This window comes from Podarcis raffonei, chromosome 8 (assembly GCF_027172205.1).
Source record: "Podarcis raffonei isolate rPodRaf1 chromosome 8, rPodRaf1.pri, whole genome shotgun sequence".
NCBI classification, from domain to species: domain Eukaryota; kingdom Metazoa; phylum Chordata; class Lepidosauria; order Squamata; family Lacertidae; genus Podarcis; species Podarcis raffonei.
The window spans coordinates 40,341,298-40,351,028 of record NC_070609.1 but is presented as its reverse complement, the minus strand read 5'-3'; the positions used below and the strand labels follow the sequence as shown (position 1 = coordinate 40,351,028).

The following is a 9,731-nucleotide window of genomic DNA, read 5'->3' as shown; positions in this document are numbered from 1 at the left end:
TTATTTCTGGCGTTTGTTTACTATGATAGTTGATTATACTCCACTGAAAAGCTGGAGAGAACTGAAAGCTTCAATGTAAGATTTATATAACATAAAGTCAGGTACAATGTAATGTAATGTACATTACGACCACGAAGCTCACTAACCTCTCTATTATTTTTGCTATTTGTTAATTAATTCTACCCAAATAAACCGATTCCACCCTTCTTGTCCCACGCATGGAACCACGCGTTTTACTTGACAACCATGAAGACTGGGCCCTCGGGATGAACACTGCCTTTGCGTCATCCGGGAGGCGGAGCGACGAGCACGAGTCAAGAGGCTGTGACGTAAACGAAGGAGGTTCGGATACGCGTAGAGAAAAGGAGAAGCAGCGCCTATCTTTTCTCACTCTCCTTCCCGTCATCCCCTGCGAGCGGCGCGGCCTGGCCGGGTTGCCATGGAGCGCACAGCGGTGCTGCGCGTCAAGAGGAAGCGCGGCCTGGCTGTGCCGGCCGAAGCGTTGGTGTTGGCCTGTAAGCGGCTCCGGACGGAGGAAGGCGCTGCCACACCGGGCGGGGATGAAGTGGAGAAGAATCTTTTCAAGCTGGTGGCCACCGTAGCCTCGGAGGTGCGGTTGAACAGGACTCGGTGCTCTGGCCTGGGCTTGTTTGGGCCTGTCGGTCGTCGTAGTTGTCCAATTCTTTTTACTCACAGAAACAATAAGTTAGGCCTCAGGCAAAGGCATCAAAAGTAGCTAAAATAAAATAAAGATCATGTGCGGTGAAGTTAACAACGCGGTCATGTATAGTTCTACTCAAAAGCAAGACTCCTACGAGTTTCCTGGGGCAAAAACATACCTATGGATTGTGCAGCTACATGGTGGTTTTTCACGACTCGTGTCAAAGGACATGCTTATAGCTGGCAGGTTCCTGCAAAGTATGATTTTAGCACCTAGGATAGCTCAGTTGGTAGAACGTGGGAGTCTTAATCTCAGGGCTGTGGGTTTAAGTACCACATTAGGCAAAAAGATTCCTGCATTGCAGGGGGTTGGACTAGATGATGATCCCCCTGGTCCTTTCCAACTCTGTGATTGTATTCCAGGACTTATTATTGAGTATTTCATTGTGCTTTTGTGGAACCATGAACTCATTATTAATAGTATTTTTGACATCTCTCTAATAACCATTTCTTCACTCTGCATCACTTTTTTCTTTCTTCTAAGGACCATCTGATGCCAAACAGGCAAGCCATTATTTGTTTGTATCTATATCTCTCAAACATTTAAGGTGTTAGGTGATACAAAAATGATTAAATTTTAGGGAAAGAATGTTACTGCTCCCCTCCAAATAATACTTTTCAGGGATTGTGAATGTAACAACCCAAATTTGTTTTGAGTGTATGTTTAATTTGTTGTTTGTTATTGTGTGAAAAAGAAAAGAAGACCCACTGTATTAATTTGATTATAATTCTTCAACACTAATATTTAATACATGTTCAAGTGCTTTACAATCCTGTGCATCGGGGTGGGGAATTTGTGTGACCATCTGGGTGCTGCTGGTCTACAACTCCCATCATATGACCCCACTGGCCATACTGACTGTGGGGGCTGATGGGAGTTGGGAGCCCAACAATATCTGGGGGTCACAAGTTTCCCCACCTGTGTTAATACATGTTTTCTCAATGCAAGCATGTTTCCTCAGGTGACCAGGTAAAGGTTGGTAACCCGTTGTTCTGCTATGTAAGTTCACCTGGTATTAAGTTCCATTCATCTCAGTGGAGTTGCTTTTGAGTAGGATTGTGCAGGAAGAGAATCAGGGTGTGACTGGGATGGCTGCTTAACATCTTGCCATAAAATCTGCATACATGTGTTAATTTATAGGTATAGTTGCAAATTTGGAAATAATTACTGTAATTTGAATAGAAATGCATCTTCGCATAATGGGGGAAATGGTAACCAGGTGCCCTGTGTATCTGCTTAATATGTTGTCCAGGTACTAACTATTGATGGACCACTACCTCCTGCTTCTGCTCTGCCTTATTACTTTATCTTTAAACTGGTCTTGGACCACTTAGCTATTCAAGTAGAGGTCTGTCTGCTGACAGTGCTTCAGGTAAAGAACTGTCCTCTGTAAACTAGGGCACATGGCCATCATAGCAGTAGTCCTCTGCTCACACTTACTTGGGGATGTAAGTACCATTGAGCTTGGTGGGGTTTGCTTGGAGATGACATGCATAGGGTTGCCCTGGTAGACATCTATGTTGCTAGACTTCCTGCTATGTCCCAAACTTTAGCTTTAGAAATGAGTAAGGAATTAAGAGGTAAATCTCTACCATTCAACTGTACATCCTTCTTTAATCCGGTTCTTGGAAGAAATGTAATCTGATGATTCTGAGAAAGTGGCAGGGAAAGGGTTAATCCACACATTGCATTATTTCTCTTCTCTCAATTTCCCCTCTAAAAAGCACTTGCCCAATGTATTCTTTTTTCCTTTTAAAACTGAACTATTGGAGCAACACTGTACATACAGGTTTGTATACAACATGGATTTTGGCTCCCAAAGTCTGTGATATAGTCATTTGTAGCCAGGCTTTCTTTGCACAAATTGTCCCCAGATTGCATAGAGAAGATATACTGTGCATTGGAATTAGGTATGTTTCTGTAGTGATTATGCTGGCAGAATATACAGAATTGTTTACCTGTTATCTTTGTTTTGTATATATTCATTTCCCTACACAGCAACTGGGCTCTGAGCAAGCAAACAGTCTTCTTTGTGTTTGTGTATTGCTTATTATGGCTGTAGATTTGTTCTTTAAAATAACAAGCATTTAAGGCATGAATTGAAGTTGCATTTTTGCTTTCTTCAGGATGAGCCTGTTGAGAAGTATGTAAAAGAAGCCATTACCAAAAACAAATCAGCTCAACTCTTGCGACCTTCGCTAGGAAGTGCCCAGAGAGTTATTCAGGACCTTCGTTCTTCCAAGTATGCCAGCAGACAGGAAAGCCGCTACCGTCTAATCGCCAGCCACCGACCAAATTTCTCTGATGGAGAAAGTGAAGTACTTCCTGCGAATGGGGAGGAGTTGAATAAAAGCAACCATTTGGTCTCTGGAGCAAAAAAGGACACTACACATGAAGAAACCCATAGTATTGCAGACTCCTGTGGAAAATTTCAGTTGTTTGATATTGAACAAGAAGAGGATGTAGAAAAGGATACTGGTATGTCAGCTGCACACTTACAGGTTGGTATTGAGTCCTGAATGGTCAAGTTTCTGGATTAAAATATAGCAAGACAGCAGTTTATACAAAAATGCAAACTCTATTCAGACATCACACCAAACCTTGAATTGAATCATAATAGGAAAGGACCTTGAAAATCATCTAGTTCAATTGACTGTAGTTCACTGCTAGTGATAGTTTAGAATCCAAACCGTAGCTTGATTTATTCCAAATTTAATAAGTAAACCAGAGTTTTGAGTTTCTTCTCTGCTTTCAATTTCTCTGCTTAGCATTCCACTTTCAAGGTAAATTGGTCCCTGGAGGGGAAGCAAACATTATGATAAACCATACATGAACTCTGGTTAGCAAACCTAAATCTAAAACACGACACTTGATTGTATTTTACCACCAATCTCAAATAAAGGTTTTCTGTTCAGTCAATACACCAAACCATAGTTTAGGGTTTTTTAATCATTGTTTAGCCTGAAATCTGAATTGAATCTTTATGTCTAGTAATTTGAGAAGTTTATAAGCAAGCATTTTTAATATGCTTTCCAGTGGTTTTGACTAGCACAATTGGCAATCTAGTTGGGAGAGGCAAAGAATTTCAAGACAGTGACAAAAAGGATGCTACTTGCAGATGTATTTGTTGGCAATGTAACTGTGTATTAGACTGTTTGCATAAGTCTCTGGGTGCTCAGTTTTTGAAGCTAAAATCACCTGCTAATTCATGTTTCAAAAACAGTTTCCAATTAAACATGTGAGGGTTGTTTGGGTACATAGCCTGTTGCTTTTGGTGTGTATGAAGGGCCCACAGCTTAGCTGTAGAGCATGTGCTTTGCATTCAAAAAGTCCCAAATTCAATCCTTGGAGAGCTGTTGCCAATCAATATTGACAGTATTGAGCTAGAATATGATGGGGAACTTTCAGCTGACCCAGTTGTGACAGGCTTGACATCTGATCTATGGTGTCGGGCACAGGAAAGTTCAACTAAAACAGGGGAGGAACCTTAGAGCTCATTCTACGTACACTTCTTATTCTAAGTAACACTTCTAAGTATATTCTCAATATACATTCTAAGTACACATATTCTTCCTTTACAGCTACAGCTTCAATTTAAGCTGTGCTGAGAAGAATCAAGAGCACACTTAAGAGTGCACTCATGATTCATTCTTTTGAAGTTGAGTAACCTGAAGTCATAGTTGTTTCTTAATGTGTAAAGTCCTTGTTGACCACTAGATGTCAGCAGTTGGATGCAGTGCAGAATAGCATAACTTCTAGCACCTTTCAGAAACAGGTACAGTGGTACCTCGGGTTACATACGCTTCAGGTTACAGACTCCGCTAACCCAGAAATATTACCTCGGGTTAAGAACAGACCTCCAGAACGAATTAAGTTCTTAACCCAAGGTACCACTGTATTAGTGTATTGTGTGAAATTTAATCCTCAGTTTGCAGGTATATACATGGATACAGAGAAGTAATGCAAAACACAAAACAGTAGGGTCTAAAGGGCCTCCCTGTTGTGTATATTTTGGTGGAGGGGTGGTGGTGGTGGTGTGAAGAAAGCCTAATTGCTAGGTGAGTAGAAAAAAAGAAGGGGACAGGCACCGTGTGTCTTTTAAAATCTTTTCAATAGACATTAAACGACAAATGTTATTTATGTTAACAAAGTCTGACTTATAGGAAACCATTAGACAGTGTGGATTAGTAAACCTTACACTTGCTTCCATCATAGGCTGAGCACATTTCCATCTGCTTAACCGTATTCCCTTGCAGCAGAAGACGTCAGTGGGCTTTGCTAAGTAGACAAGAGCAACATCAGGGCAGGGAATGCTGCCAGAATAATCTTGGCACAATATGGATACCATGTTATTTTTCTTCCTGATATTACACTTATAACGTGATGTTACTGTATTTTCTTAAGTGTGTTGAGAGTTTCCAGGATACAAGTATTCTAAATAGAAAACAAAGTAGCCTGTTCCTTAGTGCCCTTTTACAGCTCTAGCTGAGAACATCCAATGAACAAAATTCTAGATAGATTATTATAATTTGTCACATTTACCTTCTATTACTGTTTGAGATTTTAGCAAAGAAGTATCCACTACCCAGTGTGTTCTAGTTACACCAAGACTGTGTCTACTTATTGATGCTTTTAAATGAGTTAAAGGCAGAATGGTGGGAGACAGATATTTTTTAACATGCATTTTTAAACAAGCGGTTTGTATCCTCTTTCCCCCAGCACAATATAGTCAGTTAAATTTGCATTTTGCTTTTGCATTTAACAGGAGGTAACCATTATTATTGAATGGGTTTCAACCAGCAATTTGAAAGTCCCATATTAGTTTATCTTTTAGCTATTCATAGTGAGATGCTTATAACACTTATGTTCTATCTAACAGAAACCGGGTTCAGATGCCATTCTCTGTAATGCTGTTGAAATGATTCGTGAGAGTTTAACCATAACGGACAGTAAAGAAGCAGAGCATAATTTAAAGGAGGAATATGTTTATGACATCTACTGCATGGAAACAGCATCTCCATGCTGGATTGAGAACATACTGTCTGTTCAGCCCTACACCCAGGATTGTGAACTGGTAAGCAAATGGAAAAGAATGTCAAATTAGTAACAAAGGGGACTAAAGAAGAGAATGAGAACCTACTGTGAATTTAGGTCAACATTAAGAGTATAAAAGCAAATATATGGGAGCATTTTTAATTGCTAATTACATTTAAAGACAAGGTTTAGTTTGACTGACTTACAAGAATATCCAAATGGGTTAGGCGGGATATAAATAAAATTTTATTATTTATTATTATGACTGATAACTGAAATAAACTCCCAAACACTGTTTATTAGATAAAACTGAAATAAATTGGATAAATCAGAATGTTTTATAAATTTCACTGGGAAAGGGTCCATTTGAAGTGGAGGACAGAAATACTTTTACTTTTTGGCAAGTCACAAATAAGGCAGAAGGGAACAGTGTGAGATTTGCTCATTCACATTCTTGAATAATCCTTAGATTCAGGAAGGTTGTCCGTGCTTGCAAAGCACAAGCTATATTTGCTAACTGCTCAAAGGCATAAAGGTTTTTACTTACACACACACACACACACATAGGCATAAACAAAACAGGTGTCAGCAGGGATAGGGGAACATATCTGACCATAGGCCATACAGGTCTAAACACCTGGAGTGGGGTGGTGGTGTTTATGGAATCTATCACTTTTCATTTCTGATGGCTAACTTTTGCATTAGTTGATGCTTAGCAAGTGAGTTGCAGTGGAGACTTTCATCTCTGAAAATGCTTTTCAATTTTAACATGCAGGTGGATGAAAATCACATTGCCGAAGAAATATATGATGATGAGGATGATGAGAACAATGAGAACAATTGGCGAAATGACTACCCAGATGAAGATGAGTTCCTCCCTGGGGAAGATGAAGGTATTTGATATGATGGGCAAGCCAGTCAGCAGTTTCACTTTAATTGTTAGCGTTAACCATTAATTTTACTCCCATTACTCCCAAACTACCGTATTTTTCGCCCCATAGGACGCACTTTCCCCCCTCCAAAAATGAAGGGGAAATGTGTGTGCGTCCTATGGGGTGAATGCAGGCTTTCGCTGAAGCCTGGAGAGCGAGAGGGGTCGGTGCGCACCGACCCCTCTTGCTCTCCAGGCTTCGCGCAGCTCTCCGCAAGGCGCTGGAGCCCGCTGCTGGGCTCCCGCTGCTTGAGGAGAGTTGCCTGTTCTGGGGGCTGGGGTCGGGGGAAGCTCGGGCTTCCCCCGCCCCAGCCCTGCACCTGGGGGGGAAATAATTTTTCCCCCTTTATTTCCCCCCCAAAAAACTAGGTGCGCCTTATGGGACGGTGCGTCCTATAGGGCGAAAAATACGGTAGGTGTCAGAAGACCCAAGTGAAACCAACTATGGTTTTACCCTGAGAATGAGTAGCCCACATAGAAAAACCTTGATGGGTCTAATGTGACCCATCACTTTTCTAATTACTTTGAACTGGGAAGTGAATGGCGAGACGATGAGCAATCTGAGACAGTAAGCAAATAGAGGAAAATACAGTACTTGGGGCATTGGCAGAACTGCAAACCATTGTATCCTGTAAAATCATCATTGTGTCCTGTAAAATCTTTCCCACGTTTCCAAATTATTTTTTCCTCCTAGAATCAGAGCATGGAAGCATCAGTGATGAAGATAATGGATATATCAGGAGAACATGGGAAAAATATCAGTCTGATGTCTTGTTGGAATTCGAGTATGATGGGTTGCAGGAGCTGGATTCCGAGTAGAACACTGGAAACTTAGTGTTCAGAAGAGATTACTTTAATTATGTGTGAATTTGGAAGTTCATGACATATGTCGTGCCACTTATGTACAGTGGATGCTGCAGTGCTTATGGAAGCCTGAGTGTCACTGGTTGTTCAAGGGTAAACAAGAGACTTTAAATTATGTATCTAAAATTGAGTAATCTAATCCTTATTCTTGCAGCTGTTGTCTCCATAATATGGTGCACTATGTGGGTAGGGCATCTCTGAACTTGATGGATATCAGTTTTTACTATGTTGGAATCTTTGAAGGCTACTTCTGAAGTTAAACAAGAAGAAATTCCTTTCTATAAGAAATGTTTTAGTTTTTCAGGTAAAACTAAAACTGGAAATGCGGAAAAAATAGAATTAGGAGATGGCAGATATGTATTCTGAACAACTCTTTCAAGGTCTCAATCTCTTGCCATAAATGGAGCTTCTGCCAACAGGAGACCGTTACTCACTCTGTGAATTGTTGATCTTTGCACTTTAGTATGATTGGATTACCGAGTTCCTATGGAGTTCCTATTGACTTTAATATACAAATAAAAGGCAGCTTTTGTTGAATAGTTTCTTTGACTGATTTTTTCCCTCTGACATGGCCCTTACCAGTAGATATTTTTAAGTAGATAGTTTGCTGGTAATCCAGTGAAATGTATTACTGTACTGTTTGGTAAATTGTCTGAAGTTTGTAGACAACACCGACAGTTTGACTCCTTGTCTGATTTTTCTTTCTAGTAAGGTGAAGATGAGCTGCATTGGGTTTGACTGGGGAGTCCCAGCTACCTTGAGGGAAACAGTATTGCATTCCTTCGGTAGGGTCTGGGTTTTAATAATTATTGTCTAGTGGCAAATATCCCTTTTTAGAGCAAGGTGCTTGAATGGGTGGCGGCAGTCCATATTCAGGTATGTTTTGTGAGAACAGATTACAGTCATACCTTGGGCTGAAGTTGCTTCAGGTTGAGTGCTTTCGGGTTGCGTTCCGCGGCGACCCGGAAGTAACGGAATGTGCTACTTCTGGGTTTCGCCGCTCGCGCATGCGCAGACGGTCAAAATGACGTCATGTGCAGAAGTGGCAACACGTGCAGACACGCAGTTGCAGGTTGCGTTCGCTTCAGGATGCGAACGGGGCTCTGGAACGGATCCCGTTCACATCCTGAGGTACCACTGTACCTGGATCCATTTCCATCTACCTCCAGAACCTAACATGACATTGTTGACAAGTCATCAAGAGTTTTGGAGTCACCAATACGTGGTAACACCCAGCTCTATCTCTCTTCCATCTGATTCAGAAGAGGCAGATGCTTGACCCAGGGCTTAGAGGTGGTGGTAGGCTGGTTGCAGGACAATAAACTGAAGTTGAATCCTGAAAAAACAGGGTCATTATGTTCTGAGTTATTGAGGTGAGAAGATGGCTTATTCTAAATGAGTTTACAGGCCCCTGGAAGGAGCTGGTCCACTGCTCTGTTGTTCAACAGGGATTTAAATGTTGGTCTTGCTTCAAGTCCTACCACATTTTCATTGTGATGCAAGTGAAGATGGGCCCAAAGGTCTTGAGTTTTCACACATACCTCCTTTGCTGGGTTGGATCAAAAAATAGTACCAATTTACTGTGTTTTCAGTGCTTTTTCTAATAATTCCTAGACAGTGAAGGGTTTTTTCCCCTGTTGCGGCAAGTAACAGAAAATTTAGTAATACCATGTTTTCTCACCACTCAAATACCAGTACAAGAGGACCAGTGCACTACAATAGGTGTTGCTGAGCTTCTGTATAAAACTTATCTTGTAGGCTTGCTATGAGAATAAAATGGGATGATTGTGTATGTTGCCATGATACCAATATAAACATGAACAACAACAGAACTCATCCAAGTTTCTGTTACACATGGAGATCTGTATCTGGATGTATGTAACTACTGTATCTGTAACCAACTGGATCAGGCTCCTAATTAACTGCAGTTCCAATTGCTCTCATGTAGTAAGAAAGGTACAAAAAAGCATTTTTTAAAAAATCTGTTGGAGTTCCTTTTTTCAGAAAGGCTTGAGCATGGAGCTCTCTGTGTGCTGCTTTTCTACAATTAAACTTTGGATGGGGGGGTACAAAGCAAAATTCAAGTAACACTAAAACATTTCAACCAAACATGGGGTAAATTCAGTAATAGAAATAAATAAACAAGGATGGAGCAAAACCAGCTTTACCAGACTAAATAAT

The 9,731-nt window shown here is 40.8% G+C and overlaps 1 protein-coding gene across 1 annotated transcript; it reads left to right on the top strand.

Moving 5' to 3' along the window:
- Positions 1-347: 347 nt before the first annotated feature.
- Positions 348-8,087, top strand: SLC7A6OS (solute carrier family 7 member 6 opposite strand). The gene is made up of 5 exons (XM_053399515.1): positions 348-610; positions 2,848-3,222; positions 5,601-5,795; positions 6,531-6,648; positions 7,381-8,087. The coding sequence occupies exons 1-5, from the start codon at positions 440-442 to the stop codon at positions 7,503-7,505; spliced, it is 984 nt and encodes a 327-aa protein (XP_053255490.1). The 5' UTR covers positions 348-439; the 3' UTR covers positions 7,506-8,087.
- The last annotated feature ends 1,644 nt before the right edge of the window (positions 8,088-9,731 follow it).